Source organism: Somniosus microcephalus, chromosome 6 (assembly GCF_052327205.1).
Source record: "Somniosus microcephalus isolate GS21.2 chromosome 6, FLI_Smic_1.0, whole genome shotgun sequence".
In the NCBI taxonomy this organism is placed as follows: Eukaryota; Metazoa; Chordata; class Chondrichthyes; order Squaliformes; family Somniosidae; genus Somniosus; species Somniosus microcephalus.
Genome location: NC_140992.1, coordinates 8,010,386 through 8,030,469, shown reverse-complemented (window position 1 = coordinate 8,030,469; position 20,084 = coordinate 8,010,386). Strand labels below are relative to the sequence as shown.

The window sequence follows — 20,084 nt, the reverse complement described above, 5'->3', positions numbered from 1 at the left end:
ATTCTTCAGTTGGTCTCAGGATTGCAGGAGTGGGGAACACACAGTTATGAGGTGTGGGTGTCCAAGCAACATAAATTTAAGCAACATTTTTCCAGCAGGAGAATGAGGGAACTATGGAAGAGATTACCAATGAGGAGGTGGAACAGAAAACCATGGTAGGGTTAAAAAAAAGGGCTGGATGAATTCCTGTTAGAAAGCGACATTCATGGCTATTAGTGCTGGAATCACAGTAAGGCTGGGACGTTGGAAGGGAAGGCTAGATGGCCATTTTCCACCCAAAGCATCCCCATGTTACGATCTAAAATTCAGAACAATTCATTGAGATGCTTTCGTCACAGATCATCGGGGTTTTCGGACAAAGAACTTTGTGTCCTAACATTTTCTTGCTTATTTCTTTCTCCTCCCTCCAGACCCCGGTTCATTGCTGGTCTGTGTATAGCAAGGTTGCAGCAACACCCAGATAGCTAGCATCCATTTGAATGCCTGAACACAGAGGGCTGGATTTTAAGGAGGAGGGCGGGGGTTTGGTCGGAGGCCTCGTGAGAGGGCCTCCAATCGCGGCGGGTGTGTAGGTAGGTAAATCCAGGAGGTAGGTATAAAGGCACTTACCTCCTGGATCCAGCAGTCCCCGCCTTGCTGTAAGTGCCGAGTAAAACCCATCCACATGCAGTTAAAAACGAAATGGCTTCCAGCCTCGTTATAATATTTAAATTGACATCCCGCCTCCTGGCAGCGGGTTGGTTGGAGGCGAGTTCAGGTCGGGAATCCGATTTTTAAGAATTTAACTAGCCCCACACTCCAAACCCACCCGTTATTTTTAGGTTAATATTCCCCCCCCCCCCCCCAGAGTGTGGGCAGGACATTGGAACTTAACCCCTGGCCTCTCTTCATGGGAGACCTGGATCTGCTCATGTGCAGGTGTCACTGGACGGCCATCGGGAAAAAAAGAAAGACTTACATTTATATAGCGCCGTTCACGACCACCGGACATCTCAAAACACTTTACAGCCAATGAAACACTTCTGAAGTGTAGTCACTGTTGTAATGTGGGAAACACGGCAGCCAATCTGCGCACAGCAAGCTCCCACAAACAGCAATGTGATAATGACCAGATCATCTGTTTTTGTTATGTTGGTTGAGGGAGAAATATTGGCCAGGACACCGGGGAGAACTCCCCTGCTCCTCTGCAAAATAGTTGCCGCGGGATCTTTTACGTCCACCTGTTGGAGCAGATGGGGCCTCGGTTAAACGTCTCATCCGAAAGATGGCACCTCCAACAGTGCAGCACTCCCCGAGTACTGCACTGGAGTGTCGGCCTAGATTTTTGTGCTCAAGTTCCTGGAGTGGGGACTTGAACCCACGACCTTCTGACTCAGAGGCGAGGGTGCTACCCACCGAGCCACGGCTGACGGGACGGGCGAACTCGCTCAGCCAGAGGCAGTTAGGCCAGTCGTAGTGCCCCCGCTGGCTGCAATTCGCTAGTTCAGCGGACTGGGATTGGATCTGGTGCATTTCCGTGTGGCTCAGCTACTCACTGGATCAACTTGCACATCCATAGCATGGTGTCAATGACTTAAAAATCAAACAGACCTTTCCTGGATCTTATAATGATTGACTGAGCATTTGAGTAGCCTGGGGGCATAGAAACATAGAAAATAGGAGCAGGAGTAGGCCATTCAGCCCCTCGAGCCTGCTCTGCCATTCAATGCGATCATGGCTGATCATCAAACTCAGTACCCGGTCCCTGCTTTCTCCCCATATCCCTTGATCCCTTTTGCCTTAAGAAATATACCCAACTCATTCTTGAATATATTTAATGTATTGGCCTCTACTGCCTTCTGTGGTAGATAATTCCACAGGTTCACCACTCTCTGGGTGAAGAAATTCCTCCTTATTTCTGTCCTAAATGGCTTACCCCTTATCCTTAGACTGTGACCCCTGGTTCTGGACTCCCCGACCATCAGGAACATCCTTCCTGCATCTAGTCTGTCCAGTCCTGTCAGAATTTTACCAGTTTCAATGAGATCCCCTCTCATTCTTCTAAACTCCAGCGAGTACAAGCCCAATCGACCCAATCTCTCCTCATATGTCATTCCTGCCATCCCAGGTATCAGCCTGGTGAATCTTCGCTGAACTCCCTCCATGGCAAGAACACCCTTCCTCAGATAAGGCGACCAAAACTGCACACAATACTCAAGATGTGGTCTCACCAAGGCCCTGCACAACTGCAGCAAGACATCCTTGTTCCTGTACTCAAACCCTCTCGCTACGAAGGCCAACATACAATTTGCCTTCTTAACCGCCAGCTGCACCTGCATGCTTACCTTCAGCGACTGGTGCACAAGGACACCCAGGTCTCGTTGCACTTCCCCTTCTCCCAATCTATTGCCATTCACATAATAATCTGCCTTTCTGTTTTTGCCACCAAAGTGGATAACCTCACATTTATCCACATTGTATTGCATCTGCCATGCTTCTGCCCAATCACCCAACCTGTCCAAATCATCCTGGAGTTTCTCGGCATCCGCCTCACAGCACACATGCCCACCCAGCTTTGTGTCGTCTGCAAATTTGGAGATATTACATCTAGTTCCCTTGTCTAGATCATTAATATATATTGTGAATAGCTGGGGTCCAAGGACTGATCCCTGTGGTACCCCACTAGTCACTGCCTGCCACTTGGAAAAAGACCCGTTTATTCCAACTCTTTGCTTTCTGTCTGCCAACCAGTTCTCTATCCAAGTCAATACCTTGCCCCCAATCCCATGTGCCTTAACTTTATACGCTAATCTCTTATGCGGGACCTTATCAAAAGCCTTCTGAAAGTCCAGATACACCACATCCACTGGTTCTCCCTTATCTATTTTACCAGTTACATCCTCAAAAAATTCCAGTAGATTAGTCAAGCACGATTTACCTTTTGTAAATCCATGTTGACTTTGTCCGATCCTGTCACTGTTTTCCAAGTGCTCTGCTATTACATCTTTTATAATGGACTCTAGCATTTTCCCCACTACCGATGTCAGGCTTACCAGTCTGTAATTCCCCGTTTTCTCTCTACCACCTTTTTTGAATAGTGGGGTAACATTAGCTACCCGCCAATCCATGGGTACTGTTCCAGATTCCATCGAATGTTGGAAGATGATCAGCAATGCATCTACTATTTCTAGGGCCACTTCCTTAAGTACCCTAGGATGTAGATTATCAGGCCCTGGGGATTTATCGGCCTTCAATCCCATCAATTTCCCGAACACCATTTCCCTACAAATACTGATTTCTTTCAGTTCTTCCCTTTCATCAGACCCTATGTTCCCCGACATCTCTGGGAGGTTATTTGTGTCCTCCTTTATGAAGACAGAACCAAAATATGTTTTTAATTGGTCAGCCATTTCTTTGTTCCCCATTATAAATTCCCCTTATTCTGACTTTAAGGGACCTACGCTTGACTTCACCAATCTTTTTCTCTTCACATATGTATAAAAGCTTTTACAGTCAGTTTTTAATGTTCTCTGCAAGCTTACTCTCATATTCTATTTTCCCTTTCTTAATTAATCTCTTTGTCCTCCTTTGTTGAATCCTAAACTGCTCCCAATCCTCAGGTTTACTGCTTTTTCTGGCCAATTTATATGTCCTCTCCTTGGATCTTATGCTATCCCTAATTTCCCTTGTTAGCCACGGTTGAGTCACCTTTTTATTTTTATTTTTATGTCAAACTGGGATGAACAAATTCTGTAGTTTATCCATGTGGTCTTTGAATGTTTGCCATTGCCTATCCACCGTCAACCCTTTGAGTGACATTCCCCAATCAATCCTGCCCAACTCACGTCTCAGACCATCGTAGTTTCCTTTATTTAAATTTAGGACCCTAGTCTCTGAGTCGACTACTTCATTCTCCATCTTAATGAAGAATACGATCATATTATGATCGCTCCGTCCCAAGGGGCCTCATACAACAAGATTGCTAATTAATCCTTTCTCGTTACATAATACCCAGTCTAAGATGGCCTGATCTCTGGTTGGTTCCTTGACATATTGGTCCAGGAAACCATCCCGTAAACACTCCAGGAATTCCTCTTCCACAATATTGTTACTAATTTGGTTAGCCCAATTTATATGTAGATTAAAGTCACCCATGATGACTGCTGTGAAAGCAGATGTAATTAGTTCGACAGCTCGTTGTCCTCTGTTACTATGCGGAATGTTTAGTGGCGAAAGTATCTATTTAGTCACATCCACTGACAGTTCATTAAAATCCATGTGACATTGCTAACTGTGATCCGCTAGTACGCATCCTTCAGAACAAAGGGTATTCCAAGTCACACCGTTAACTAAATGCAATCCCGTTAAATCCAAGTTCCTATAACCTTTGTCTGACTCTCAGGTAGGTACCAGGAGAGCTCCAGCATCGAGTGTGTTAATATTTCTACTGCTGAACTATATGTGTCATGTGGCTGAAAATAATTAGCGTTATAAACCACATACAGTCGTGAATGGTGGTGGACCATTAAACAACTAACGGGAGGTGGAGGCTCCGTGAATATCCCCATCCTCAATGATGGTGGAGCCCAGCATGTGAGTGCAAAAGACAAGGCTGAAGCATTTGCAACCTTCTTCAGCCAGAAGTGCCGAGTGGATGATCCATATCGGCCTACTCCTGAGGTCCCCACCATCACAGAAGTCAGTCTTCAGCCAATTCGATTTATTCCACGTGATATCGAGGAACGGCTGAGCACTACTGGATACAGCAAAGGCTCTGGGCCCTGACAACATCCCGGCGATCGTGCTGAAGACTTATGCTCCAGAACTAGCCGCGCCTCTAGCCAAGCTGTTCCAGTACAGCTACAACACTGGCATCTATCTGACAATGAGAAAAACTGCCCAGGTATGTCCTGTCCACAAAAAGCAGGACAAATCCAGCCCGGGGCCAATTGCCGCCCCATCACTCTAAGCTCAATCATCAGCAAAGTGATGGAAGGTGTGATCGACAGTGCTATCAAGTGGCACTTACTCACTAATAACCTGCTCACTGATGCCCAGTTTGGGTTCCACCAAGACCACTCGGCTCCCGACCCGATTACAGCCTTGGTCCAAACATGGACAAATGAGCTGAATTCCAGAGGTGAGGTGAGAGTGACAGCCCTTGACATCAAGGCAGCATTTGATCGTGTGGCATCAAGGAGCCCTAGTAAAACTGAAGTCAATGGGAATCGGGGGGGAAAACTCTCCACTGGCTGGAGTCATACCTAGCACAAAGGAAGATGGCTGTGGTGGTTCAAGGTCAATCATCACAACCCCAGTACATCACTGCAGGAGTTCCTCAGAGCAGTGTCCTAGGCCCAACCATCTTCAGCTGCTTCATCAATGACCTTCCCTCCAACATAAGGTCAGAAATGGGGATGTTCGCTGATGACTGCACAATGTTCAGTGCCATTCACAACTCCTCAGATAATGAAGCAGTCCATGCCCACATGCAACAAGACTTGGATGACATTCAGGCTTGGGCTGATCAGTGGCAGGTAACATTCATGCCACAGAAGTGCCAGGCAATGATTATCTCCAACAAGCGAGAGTCTAACCACCTCCACTTGACATTCAATGGCATTACCATCACCAAATCCCCCACCATCAACATCCTGGGGGTATCCATTGACCAGAAACTTATCAAGACCAGCCACGTAAATACTGTGGCAACAAGAGCAGATCAGAGGCTAGGTATTCTGCAGCGAGTGTCTCACCTCCTGACTCCCCAAACCTTTCCACCATCTACAAGGCACAAGTAAGGAGTGTGATGGAATACTCTCCACTTGCCTGGATGAGTGCAGCTCCAACAACACTCAAGAAGCTCGACACCATCCAGGACAAAGCAGCCCGCTTGATTGGCACCCCATCCAGCATCTGAAACATTCACTCCCTCCACCACCGGCACACCATGGCTGCAGTGTGTACCATTTACAAGATGCACTGCAGCAACTCGCCAAGGCTTCTTCGGCAGCACCGCCCAAACCCGCGACCTCTTCCACCTAGAAGGACAAGGGCAGCAGGCGCATGGGAACACCACCACCTCCAAGTTCCCCTCCAAGTCATACACCATCCTGACTTGGAAATATATCGCCGATCCTTCATCGTCGCTGGGTCAAAATCCTGGAACTCCCTCGCTAACAGCACTGTGGGAGCACCTTCACCACATGGACTGCAGTGGTTCAAGAAGGTATAATTTATTATTATTTATTACTGTTGTTTTATTTATTATTATTGTATTTCTATTAGTATTTTTATCATTGTTATGCCATATTTATTCCAATGTCGGGAGGACTCGTAAAAATCAACATTTCATTGTGCAGTACAAACGTCTGCTGCATATGTGAGAAATAAAATTGAATTGAAGGTGGCTCACCACCACCTTTTCAAGGGCAATTAGGATTGGGCAATAAATGCTGGCCTTGCCAGCAATGCCCACATCTCATAAAAACGAATTAAAAAATAAAAACATAAAAACACCCCAAAAACCTTATGTTGCTCGACCCCTCCCCACACCTGCCAGAACAGAAATGAATCAGTTTCGATTCTCAGTAGAAGTTGAGTTACCTGATGTCAGAAGGGCTGATAGCTGGGGCAATATATTTCACAGAATTGTACAGCACAGAAAGAGGCCATTCAGCCCATCGTGCCTGTGCTGGCTCTTTGAAAGAGCTATCCAATTAGCCCCACTCCCCCCTGCTCTTTCCCCACCATCGCTGGGAATGCTGGCAGTGAATATCAGAGGAGGGCAGTATGTCAGACATCTTCAACATTCCCTGGGAATAAGAACATAGGAACATGGAAACAGGAATAGGCCATTCAGCCACTCGGGCCTGAGCTGCCATTCAATTAGATCATGGCTGATCTGCACCTCAACTCCATTTTCCTACCTTTGCTCCATATCCCTTGACACCTTTGGCTGCAAGAGCAGGTCAGAGACTGGGTATTCTGCAGCGAGTGTCTCACCTCCTGACTCCCCAAAGCCTTTCCCCCATCTACAAGGCACAAGTCAGGAGTGTGATGGAATACTCTCCACTTGCCTGGATGAGTGCAGCTCCAACATCACTCAAGAAGCGCGACACCATCCAGGACAAAGCAGCCCGCTTGATTGGCACCCCATCCACCACCTTTGGATGATCAGCCACTTACGTCAGACTGTTGTTCATTGACTACAGCTCTGCATTTAATACTATTATTCCCTCCAAGCTGGTCCTGAAACTGAGGGACCTAGGCCTCGGCACCCCCATCTGCAATTGGATTCTGGATTTCCTGACTGGTAGGCCTCAAGTGGTGAAAATAGGGAACAACACATTGTAATGTATGTACCTTTAAGGGGGGGAACTACTTTTTACAGCTCATGTATACTGTAGTACCGGCAGTGACCACACCTGTATATAACGTTGAGTAGTAATCTGTACAGATCAGTTGCAGTCTGAGCCACATTTAGTAAACACCGTTTGTACCATTCTCCGCAGTCTGTGTCTGATTATACACGGACGTAACATTGGCGACGAGGCAGATTCGAACCTACCTGCAACTCTGCATCACCTCCCAGGGATTCGCTCCTGGAGAACAGTGGAAGAAGGTCGAGTCCAGAAGCACGGGCGTCGACCACGGGCAACCGCCCAGTCATCCAGCGGAGATTTGAGCATCGCAGGGGAGGCTGTTGAGAGCCAGGCTTGGCTTTCCAGTCATGGTGGTCCAGCGAAACAGGCTGGCAACAGGTACTGCGCAGACCCTTCCTGGACTGGGGCGGGCTAGAGCCCGACCGAGCGGCACAGAAAAAGGCCGAGTAGCGTCGACGGGGGAAGAGAGAGAGGGCAGAGTGCACAGGGCGCAGCCGGTGTTCAGGACCGAGTGGCGTTAACGGGGGAGAGAGACGAGAGAGAGCAGAGCACAGCCGGTGTTCAAGGGCCGAGCAGCGTCAACGGGGGAGAGAGGCGCGCAGGAAAACGCGAGGCGCTGCCATTGCCACGAGGACTGCAGAGAGCGGCATTGGCAGCAGCGCAGGAGCAGCGCACGAAAGCCACAGGGCATCGCCATTTGCCACGAGGACCGCTGAGAGCGGCATTGGCAGCAGCGCGGGAGACGCCATTTTAAGCCGCAGCAGGGAAGAAAGGAAAGCGCGGGAGACGCCATTTTAAGCCAGTCTAACCACACCCAAAAATGCCGAAGAGCGGCAGTATGACAGCGTTCGACAATGAAGTCAAAGATTGGACGACATATGTCGAACGCATAGAAGTGTACTGCAAGGCGAATGAAGTGCCAGATGACAAGAAAGCGCTGGTATTGCTGAATTCAATGGGTGCAAAAATGTATGGCTTACTACGAAACCTAGTAACCCCAGAGAAGCCAGTAGAAAAGGATTTTGAAAACATAGTGTCAATCCTATAGGACCACTTAAACCCCACACCGCTGCTGATAGCAGAAAGATTTAAGTTTCACAAAAGGAACCAGCATAAAGATGAAAGTAATGCTGAGTATTTAACGGAACTGCGCAAGCTATCGAAACACTGCCAGTTTGGAACGGGACTAGCAGATACTTTAAGGGACAAGTTTGTGTGTGGGCTTCAAAGTGAAGGAACCCAGAAACGGCTTTTATCTGAAAAGGACCTTACGCTGGAAAAGGCTTTCAGCATTGCGGTATCATATGAAGCAGCAGCACGGGGCGCTGCAGAGATACAACAGAGACCGCAAGAATATGGCACAAACGAAATGTCATGTGGAACAGAGAAGTGCTATTGCTGCGGCAGAACAACACATGACCAGAATGATTGCTGGTTCAAAGACAAAGTGTGCAGACAGTGTGGAAAAGTAGGACGCATAGCACGAGTCTGCCGGTTGGGAAAGAAAACCAGCAATAAGAAACCGACCAAAAGAAAGTACAAGAAGGTACATAAGATAACGGAGAATAGTTCAGATGAACAAAAGAGTGATAACGACTCCGAAAGCAGGGAACTGAGTTGTCTGAAACTACATAATGTGATCACAACAGAGGATCACCGAACCATTTGGGTCACTCTCAAGATAGCAGGAGTCCAGGTAAAGATGGAATTGGACACAGGATCAGCCCTAACAGTCATAAACCAACGGGACTATGAGCGGCTATTCTCACACATACCCTTGAGAGACACAAAAATTATTTTGAAGACGTACACGGGGCAAAAAGTTTACCCCAAAGGAAAAATAAGGGTGACCGTTATATATAACGGTAAGGAAACACCAAAACCAGACCTGTATGTATTGCAAGATGGAGGAACACCATTACTGGGACGTGAATGGATCCGGAAAATACAACTGGATTGGCATTCCATACAGGCACTGACTGTGGCTGACAAAAAGGATGACGATGTCACACCTGGGCGACTGTCAAAGATCCTAACTGATGCGAAAGAAGTGTTCCAGCAAGGACTCGGAACACTAAAAGGCATGACAGCGATGATTAAAATTGAAGAAAACGCAAGTCCAAAATTTTTTAAGGCCAGACCGGTACCTTATGCGATCCGCCCAGCCGTCGAAGCAGAGCTGGAGAGTCTGGAATGTTCAGGTGTACTGTCCAAGGTAGACTGGAGCGAGTGGGCTACACCCATCGTCCCTGTGATGAAAAAGTCATTGAGCAGCACGCCTGGGGAACCAAGGAAGGTTCGCATCTGTGGGGACTTTAAGGTAACAGTGAACCCGTTCCTCCACACCGTACAATATCCACTTCTGCGGATTGAAGATATTTTCGCCTCGCTATCTGGAGGGAAACACTTCACGAAGATTGATCTGGCCCAGGCGTATCTGCAAATGGAGGTAGAAGAAGCATCAAAAAAAATACCTCACAATCAACACCCATAAAGGTCTCTACCAATACAACCGGCTGGTATTCAGGGTAGCATCAGCTCCGGTTATTTGGCAGAGGGCAACGGAACAAGTCCTGCAAGGGATCCCAGGGACCCAGTGTTATTTGGACTACATCCTGATCACGGGCGAAAATGACAGTAATCACCTTGCCAACCTGGAGCAGGTGCTCACTAGATTGCAGGAATATGGGCTCCGAGCTAACTGCCCCAAATGCGAGTTTTTTAGAAAACAGATCTCGTATTGTGGCCACGTTATCGATAAAGAGGGGTTACATAAGTCCCCAGAGAAGATTGAGGCAGTAGTCAAGGCTCCAGCACCGGAAAATGTGTCACAACTGAGGTCGTTCCTCGGGCTGGTAAACTACTACCATAAGTTCTTGCCAAATTTGTCTACAATACTACACCCACTGAACACCCTACTGCAAACTGGGGCGCCATGGAAGTGGAGTGATGAATGTAGACGAGCTTTCCAGAAGAGCAAAACACTAATCACATCGAAAGAAGTATTGGCCCATTACAACCCAGCATTACCAATTCGGTTGGCATGTGATGCGTCACCCTACGGCATTGGAGCGGTGCTGTCGCACAAATTCTCGGACGGCTCAGAGAGGCCAATAGCCTTTGCGTCACGATCACTAACCTCAGCCGAGCGTAACTACGCCCAGATTGACAGGGAGGCCCTCAGCCTAGTGTGGAGAGTGAAAAAGTTCAATCACTATCTGCACGGGCAGAAATTCACCTTGCTGACTGATCACCAGTCTCTTGTCTCTATTTTTAATCCAAAGAAGGGCGTTCCGGTGATGACTGCGCAACGACTACAAAGATGGTCACTTTTTCTAGGGGTGCACCACTATGAGATTGAATATAAGGGCACGAAACAGCATGGAAATGCTGATGGGCTATCACGCCTGCCACTGCCTACTGCGGAGGAAGCACCAGCAGTGGATCCTGTCGAAATATTCCATTCGACTATAGTTGAATACCTACCGGTAACTAATGCTTGTATCAAAAAGGAAACCCAAAATGACCCGACACTGTCTCGGGTATATGATTTGACAGTGAAGGGATGGCCAGCACATGGCGACGCAATGTTGCCAGCGTTCTCGACAAGGAGAGAACAGCTGTCAGTGTGCCGTGGGACCTTGATGTGTGGATCCCGAGTGGCAATTCCACCCAAGTTAAGGGATAGAGTGCTCAATGAGCTTCATGAGGGTCATCTGGGAGGGGTAAAAATGAAAAGCCTAGCCAGGGCTTATGTGTGGTTGCCGGGAATCGATAAACAAATCGAGGACCTGACCAAGAGCTGCTCAGGATGCCAAAAAGTCCAAAATGCACCAACACAGGCCCCTCTACACCCATGGGAGTGGCCCTCATCTCCATGGCAACGGGTGCATATTGATTTTGCTGGCCCATTCATGGACTCAATGTTTTTAATAGCCGTGGATGCGCACTCGAAATGGCCTGAGGTCATCAAAATGTCCTCCACCACCACGGAGAAAACTATTGCAGTCCTACGGACCATTTTTGCCAGGAATGGCTTGCCAGAACAGATTTGCTCTGACAGCGGACCACAGTTTGTGTCCGAAGAGTTCCAGAGGTTCTTGAAAAAGAATGGGGTAAGGCATTACACATCCACCCCGTATCATCCAGCCACAAATGGATTGGCTGAGAGGTTCGTACAAACCTTTAAGAAGGCAATAAAGGCTATGTACAATGACAACATTCCGCTGCAGCACAAGGTGGACAATTTCCTGTTCGCCTACCGGAATGCGACACATGCAGTCACCAACCAGGCCCCAGCCATGATGTTCTTTAACCGAAGGTTAAGATCTCGCCTGGATTTGCTCAGACCAAACATACGAAGAGATGTTGAGAGGAAGCAATTCCAGCACATCCATGAGAAGTCAACAAGGAGCAATGTAGGGCAACCAGTCTTGGCCCGCGAGTACCGAACAGAAAAATGGCAGCCAGGAACGATATGCACACGGCAGGGCCCACTAATGTACACAGTGGACGTTGGGGAGAGCATCGTGAGACGCCATGCTGACCAGATCCTAGAGCCACAGGAACAAGTCAACCCCATGCCTCGCCCATACGTACCTGGTGATGAACCCGACGTACAGGTAGCATCTACCCCAGGAACAGTAGCATCGGAAGCTGATGAACCAACCGACGACAGGGGGCCAGAATCGCCTCCGCACCGAGAGCAAGACACTCGGGAAAGGCACTATCCAGAAAGGATCAGGAAACCTCCCCAAAGACTGAATTTATAAATAGACTATTTTCAGCTAATGTTGCATTTTAAAAGTGTTAATTTTAATGAGTTTGATATTTAATTGTCAAATGAGTGTTATGGTATTGTTAATCTAAAAGGGGAGGAATTGTAATGTATGTACCTTTAAGGGGGGGACTACTTTTTACAGCTCATGTATACTGTAGTACTGGCAGTGACCACACCTGTATATAATGTTGAGTAGTAATCTGTACAGATCAGTTGCAGTCTGAGCCACGTTGAGTATACACCATTTGTACCGTGCTCCGCAGTCTGTGTCTGATTATACACGGACATAACACACCTCATCCACTCTTGTCCTCAACACCGGAGCACCACAAGGCTGCTGCCTCAGTCCTTGGCTGTACTCTCTGTTTACACATGACTGTACAGCCATACACAGCAACAACCGGATTATCAAGTTTGCCGACGACACCACAGTAATTGGCTTGATAAGCAATGATGACGAGACGGAGTACAGAGATGAGATAGTCCAGCTGATGAGATGGTGCAATGACAACAACCTTGCCCTGAACGTTGGCAAGACTAAGGAGCTCATTGTGGACTTCAGAAGCCACCGAGGGAACCATCGCCCCATCAGCATAGACGGGACACCAGTGGAAGTCATCAGTTGCTTCCGATTCCTGGGACTGCAGATCTCTGATGACCTGGCCTGGAACCATAATACTGAGGCTATGCTGAAGAAGGCACACCAGCGCCTCTACCCTCTACGGTGTCTGAGGAAATGCGGCATAAGCACACAGTGGCTTGTGAACTTTTACCGTGGCACCATAGAGAGTGTCCTGACGAGTGGTGTCAATGTGTGGTATGGTAACACCACTGCACAGAACAAGAAAGCCATCCAGAGAGTTGTGAATACGGCAGAAAAGATCATTCGGTGTGCACCTCCGTCCATCAAGGAGATCTTCCAGACCAGGGGCCGGAACAAGGCCCGCTCCATCATCCAGGACCCCAATCACCCTGGGCACAAACTGTTCTCCCTCCTGCGGTCCGGATGTCAGTACCGCAGCATCCGAACCAGGACCAGCAGGTTTAAGAACAGTTTCTATCCACAGGCAGTGCACCTACTGAACTGCTAACCGCACTGCCCCATATATTATAGTTATATGTTTATGTAAATATATATATTATACTTATATTACCATATATTTATCATATTACATTACTATTATTTCCAGTGGTAATTGAGGCTTTTTTGCACTATTCATCATTGTGGTGTATGTACCTTTAAGAGCCCCTGTGTACTGTAATGCCGGTAGTGGCCACTCGGGCTATATAAGTCTGTATAGTGTCTTGTATCTTTTAGTTCACCTCCAGAATTTGTTCAGTAAACACCTGTAAACCAACTCCTGCATTCCGTGTCTCCATTAACACACGGATACAACAGTGGTGACGAATTGGAAACGGACTTACCTGCAATTCGGCAGCACCTCAAGGAAATCGATTCCTCAGACGAAGGTCGAAGAGAAAAAAAAACTGTGGGTTCACCAGCTAGCCGGGCTGGTGGCAGGTACTGCACTAATCCTTCCTGGGCGGCGGGCTGGGGCTCGATTGGGTGGCTCTGCAGCGGGGCCAAGCAGCGAGTCGGAAGGCGGAGGCAAACAGAGATGGAGGGTGGAGCACTCGGGAGACAGCCGGCGCTGCAAAGCAGGTCGGCGTTCGGACCAAGCACAGGGAGGGAAAAGTTCCAGAGAGTCCGGCGGGAACGAGTCTCCAACTATTAAAATTATCTGTGTAAATAAAAACCGCGGAGAACAGCGTTGTCAGCAGCGGCAGCGGTGGGAAAGCGCGGGAGGTGCCATTTTTCTTTTCTCGGCAGGGAAGAAAGGAAAGCGCGGGAGGCGCCATTTTTGATTTTCAGGATGCCTAAGACTGGCAATATTACTGCTTTCGATAGTGATGTAGAGGATTGGACCACATATGTGGAAAGAGTGGAGGTATATTGCACAGCGAATGAAGTAGAGGATGATAAAAAGGCATCGGTACTTCTAAATCTGATGGGCGCGAGGACATACAGGCTGTTACAAAACTTAATCACTCCAACCAAACCGATGGACAGGAATTTTAAGGAGATTGTTGATACCCTACACTGCCAATTCGGGGCAGGACTGGCAGATTCTCTACGAGACAAATTCGTCTGCGGTCTCCTAAGTGAAGGAACACAGAAAGGGCTGCTTTCGGAGAAAGATTTGACACTGGACAAGGCTTTCAGTGTGGCTGTATCATGCGAAGCAGCAGCAAGAGGAGCTGCAGAGATACAGCAGAAGCCACAGGACTTCGGCTGATGCTACTCCGAAAACCAGTCGATTGTACTGGTACAGGCCTTTGTGTGTGTTTATCGTGAGATACTTTAGAGGCCTCCTCAACCTCCATCTGTAGATATATGCCTGTGCCAAGTCAATTTTGGTGAAACGTTTCCCTCCGGATAGTGAGGCGAAAATATCTTCTATCCTCGGAAGAGGATACTGTACCGTGTGAAGGACCGGGTTTACAGTCACCCTGAAGTCCCCACAGATGCGAATTTTTCTCTGTTCTTCAGCTTTATCATTATTCAATGTTTTCTTCATGGGTGTTGCCCACTCGCTCCAATCTATCTTGGATAACACGCCTGCCTTTTCCAAATTCTCCAGCTCTGCTTCGACTGCTGGACGAATTGCGTATGGCACCGGCCTTGCCTTAAAAAACTTGGGAATTGCCGTATCTTTCACTTTTATTGAGGCGGTGACGCCTTTCAAGGTTCCTAGTTCCTGTTGAAACACTTCTTTGGCGTTGGCCAAGATGTTTTTAATTGTTCAGGTTTGACGTCATCATCATTTTTTTTCTCACTGGTCACCGTCAGTGCCTGAATGGAGTGCCAGTCTAAACATATCTTCCTGATCCATTCACGTCCCAACAGCGGTAGACCACCATCTTGCAGAACGTATAAATACAACTTCTGTATTTCCTTGCCGTTGTATACAACAGGCACCCTTATTTTCCCTCTGGGGTATACTTTCTGCCCCGTATATGTCTTCAAGCTGATGGATGTGTCTTTCAAAGGTATATGCGGAAATAGCCGCTCATAATCCCGTCGACTTATGATGGTCAGAGCTGATCCTGTATCTAGCTCCATTTTAACTGGGGACCCCGCTATCGTGAGGGTAACCCAAATGGTCTGGTAATCTTCTTTGGCAATTACATTATGTAATTTGAGAGAGCTTAGTCTCTTGTTTCCGGAGTCGCTATCGCTCTTCTGGTCTTCGGAGCTACTGCCCGTCATCATTTGTACCTTTCTGTACTTTTCCTTATTGATTTTTTTTCTGTCAGTGGATTATTTTTTTCCAGATCGGCATACACGTGTAATGTGTCCCATCTTCCCGCATTGCCTGCATGCTTTGTCCTTGAACCAGCAGTCCCTCTGGTCATGGGTGGATCTGCCGCAGCGATAACATCTCTCGAAACCCCGTGTCATTTCATGAAGAGCTATGGAGCAAGTCCTGCAAGGGATTCCGGGGACTCAATGCTACCTAGACGACATCCTTGTAACAGGAGAAAACGACAACGAGCACCTTGCCAATTTGGAGCAGGTGCTCACTAGGCTGAGAGAATGGGGCCTACGAGCAAATCGCCCCAAGTGCGAATTTTTCCAGAAACAAATATCATATTGTGGCCATATAATTAACGAAGAAGGGTTGCATAAGTCACCTGAAAAAATTGAAGCGGTCATAAAAGCCCCAGCACCTGAAAATGTCTCACAATTAAGGTCATTCCTGGGATTGATAAATTACTATCATAAATTTTTACCGAACGTGTCAACTGTTCTGCACCCTCTTAACGCACTGCTACAAATGGGAGTAATTTGGAAATGGAGCGAAGACTGTAAACGTGCCTTCCATAAATGCAAAGGCTTGATCACGTCCAAGGAAGTGTTGGCTCATTACAACCCATCGCTGCCAATCAGACTGGCATGCGATGCATCCCCTTACGGCGTAGGAGCGGTATCGCATAGATTCCCTGATGGCTTGGAGCGGCCGATAGCTGAGTTTAATGAGCATGACGCAAAAGCTGAGTGTAACTATGCCCAGATTGACAGGGAAGCACTCAGCCTGGTATGGGGAGTGAAGAAATTCAACCATTACCTACACGGACAAAAATTTACCTTGTTGACTGACCATCAACCCCTCGTCTCCATATTCAACCCTAAAAAGGGCGTTCCCATTATGACAGCGCAAAGGCTACAGAGGTGGTCCCTTTTCCTAGGGGCACACCAATATGACATAGAATACAAAAGATCAAAACAGCATGGGAATGCTGACGGTTTATCGCGCCTACCGTTGCCAACGGTAGAAGAGGCACCTGCAGTGGACCCAGTGGAGATGTTCCACTCAACCATAGTGGAATGTCTACCAGTAACAAATTCTACCATTGAAAAGGAAACGAGAAATGACCCGACTCTCTCACGAGTCTACAATTTAACGGTGAAGGGATGGCCAGCACATGGTGAACCACGGGTGCCAGCATTCTCACAAAGAAGAGAACAGCTGTCAGTGTGCCGAGGAACCTTGATGTGTGGATCCAGAGTGGTGATTCCACCCAAACTCCAGGATAAAGTGCTAAAGGAGCTTCACGAGGGGCATCTGGGTGGAGTGAAAATGAAGAACCTAGCCAGAGCGTTTGTGTGGTGGCCAAGTATCGATGGAGACATCGAAGAAATGACCTAGAGCTGTCTAGGATGCCAGAAGGTCCAAAACGCCCCACCACAATCCCCTCTACATCCATGGGAGTGGCCCTCATCTCCATGGCAAAGGGTACACATCGACTTTGCTGGTCCATTTATGGACTCAATGTTCTTAATCGCGGTTGATGCACACTCCAAGTGGCCGGAGGTAATAAAGATGTCTTCCACCACCACGGAAAAAACCATCACAGTATTAAGGACCATATTTGCCAGGAATGGGCTGCCTGAAGAGATCTGTTCTGATAATGGACCGCAATTTGTGACCGAAGAATTCAGAAAATTCTTAAAAAACAATGGGGTTAAGCACTACACGTCCGCCCCATACCATCCCGCCACCAATGGATTAGCTGAAAGGTTTGTCCAGACCTTCAAGAAGGCCATAAAGGCCATGGGTAATGAAGACATAAATCTTCAACATAAGGTAGATAACTTCTTGTTTGCATACAGGAATGCAACACATGTGGTTACAAACCAAACTCTCGCCATGATGTTTTTCAATAGAAGACTAAGATGCTGGCTGGATTTGATCAAGCCAAACATCAGAAGGGACGTAGAGAACCGGCAATTTCAAGGCATGAATGAAAGGCCAACTAGAACCTTCCAGATAGGTCAACAAGTTTTGGCCCGGGACTACCGTACCGAGAAATGGCAGCCTGGAACTATTTGCACATGACTAGGACCGCTGATGTATACCGTGGACATTGGAGAAAGCATAATAATGCGCCATGCTGACCAGATCATAGAGTCATCCAAAAAGGGACAACCTACACCACAACTCTATACGCCTAATGATGAAGTAGAGATACCCATAGTATCTACCTCTGATCCGGTGATACTGGAACCAGATGAACCCGACACTGGCATTCAAGCCGAATCGACCTTGCCAAAAGAACCTACTACACCACCAAAAACTACTACACCACCGAGGCGTTATCCGGACCGAGTCAGGAAGCCTCCAAAGAGACTGACTTATAATTGATTAACTGCAGCAAATGTTATTGTTCTTGTAAACATGTTAATTAATGATTACTTAAAATGTTATGTACTGGTTGTCTAAAAGGGGAGGAATTGTGGTGTATTTACCTTTAAGAGCCCCTGTGCACTGTAATGCCGGTAGTGGCCACTCGGGCTATATAAGCCTGTATAGTGTCTTGTATCTTTTAGTTCACCTCCAGACTTTGTTCAGTAAACACCTGTAAACCAACTCCTGCATTCTGTGTCTCCATTAACACATGGATGCAACAATCATATCCTGCAACTTGGACTGTTACTGCTATACTTTCTGCTTATTTGCTTATTGTTTTTACTTATACAGGTAGACTATCCTTTATCCGAAAACCTCGGGACCAGCCGAGTTTCGGATAAAGGAGAATTTCGGATTTCGGAAGGTGGGTCGGCGGGGGGTCGTGCGCCCGACTTACGCTGACGCTCAGCGTAAGTCAGTCGGGGTCGGCGGGGGTCGGGGCCGGCGGGGTCCGCGGGGGGGTCGGCGGTTGTCGGGGTCGGCGGTTGTCGGGGCCGGCGGGGTCCGCGGGGGGGTCGGCGGTTGTCGGGGCCGGCGGGGTCCGCGGGGGGGTCGGCGGTTGTCGGGGCCGGCGGGGTCCGCGGGGGGGTCGGCGGTTGTCGGGGCTGGTGGGGTCGGCGGTTGTTGGGGCCGGCGGGGTCCGCGGGGGGTCGTGCGCACGACTTACCCTTTATCCGAACTTCCGAAACCGGAACCCTCTAAAAACCGAAGGTTTTTTCGTTCGTACGCACGACTTATGCTGAACGAAAAAACCTTCGGTTTTTAGAGGGTTTCGGTTTTCGGAAGTCCGGATAAAGGGTAGTCTACCTGTACTTGTTTTTATTTTTTGCTTTTATATTTATATGCTAGTATTGTGGGAGTGAGTGGGGAGTAAGCATTCCATTGTACTAGTTACATATGGCAATAAAATGATCTTGAATCTTGAATCTTGATCTCATTGAATGGCAGAGCAGGCTCGAGGGGCCGAATGGCCTACTCCTGCTCCTATCTTCTATGTTTCTATGTTAAACATTCACTCCCTCCACCACCGGCGCACCATGGCTGCAGTGTGTACCATCTACAAGATGCACTGCAGCAACTCGCCAAGGCTTCTTCTGCAGCACCTCCCAAACCCGTGACCTCTTCCACCTAGGAGGACAAGGGCAGCAGGTGCTTGGGAACACCACCACCTCCAAGTTGCACACCATCCTGACTTGGAAGTATATTACCGTTCCTTCATTGTCGCTGGGTCAAAATCCTCATCCTCCCTCCCTAACAGTACTGTGAGGCACACATCATCCCGAGCCACTCTCTTACTCTTATAATGGCCCAAAATGGGCGATCGGAGGCTTCCTGGATGCCTCCGACCTGTAAAATATCTACAAATTTACCTGGTGGTCCGGGAGGTACGGAGATTCGCGCTCCTGGGCCTCTCCAGGTACCCGTGGGTGGAGTCCCACTCCCCCCAGAATCCGCTAGTAGGGAGTGTACAAACCGGCGTGGCGGCTTGATGGCACGGCCGGAACGGCTCTTGACGGTTGGTGCCGGGAGCGGGGTGGTCGGACGCGTCGGGCTCTTAGGCGGTCTGCCCCGTGGTGGGGGTTGGCCCACTTGAACGGGTTCGTCGGGCTCTAGGTGTGCCAGCTTGAGCCGGTCGACCGACACCTTGTCAGTTCTGCCGCCCACTTGGAGGAGGAAGAACTTGTTCCCCGTCTGGAGTACCTTGTAGGGTTCGTCGTATGGGGGCCATAGAGGTCCACGGTGGGCGTCATGGTGCATGAAAACAAATTTGGCCATGTGCAGGCTAGGTGGTACGCGGGTTGCTGGTTCGCCGTGCCGGCCGGTGGGGACCGGAGCGAACTGTTGTGCTCGGTTGGCGAAAGCGCGGCGTTGCTGGTCAGCCGACCAGGGGGTCATGGCGGTGGGCAGGAACTCTCCGGGTGCGCGCAGCGGCTGGCCGTACACGAGTTTCAACGCCGAGGCTTGCAGGTCTTCCTTGACCGCGGAGCGTAGGCCAAGTAGCACCCACGGGAGGCGGTCGATCCAAGCCTCGTCCTCGAGGCTGGTGCGGAGGGACGCCTTCATGGACCTGTGGAATCGCTCGCACAGTCCGTTGGCTTGGGGGTGGTAAGCTGTGGTGCAGTGAACGGCCACCCCGAGGTTTCGGGCGATGGCAGCCCACAGATCAGAGGTGAACTGCGGGCCTCT

At 48.6% G+C, this 20,084-nt stretch overlaps 1 protein-coding gene across 1 annotated transcript in view; it reads right to left on the bottom strand.

Moving 5' to 3' along the window:
* LOC147115429 (membrane-spanning 4-domains subfamily A member 8-like) overlaps positions 1–1,556 on the bottom strand; it is a 32,004-nt gene extending 30,448 nt beyond the window's left edge. The window contains exon 1 of the mRNA XM_085989583.1: positions 1,536–1,556. Coding sequence (XP_085845709.1) covers positions 1,536–1,556 — 21 coding nt within the window. The remainder of the gene's footprint in view (positions 1–1,535) is intronic.
* Positions 1,557–20,084: the final 18,528 nt, after the last annotated feature.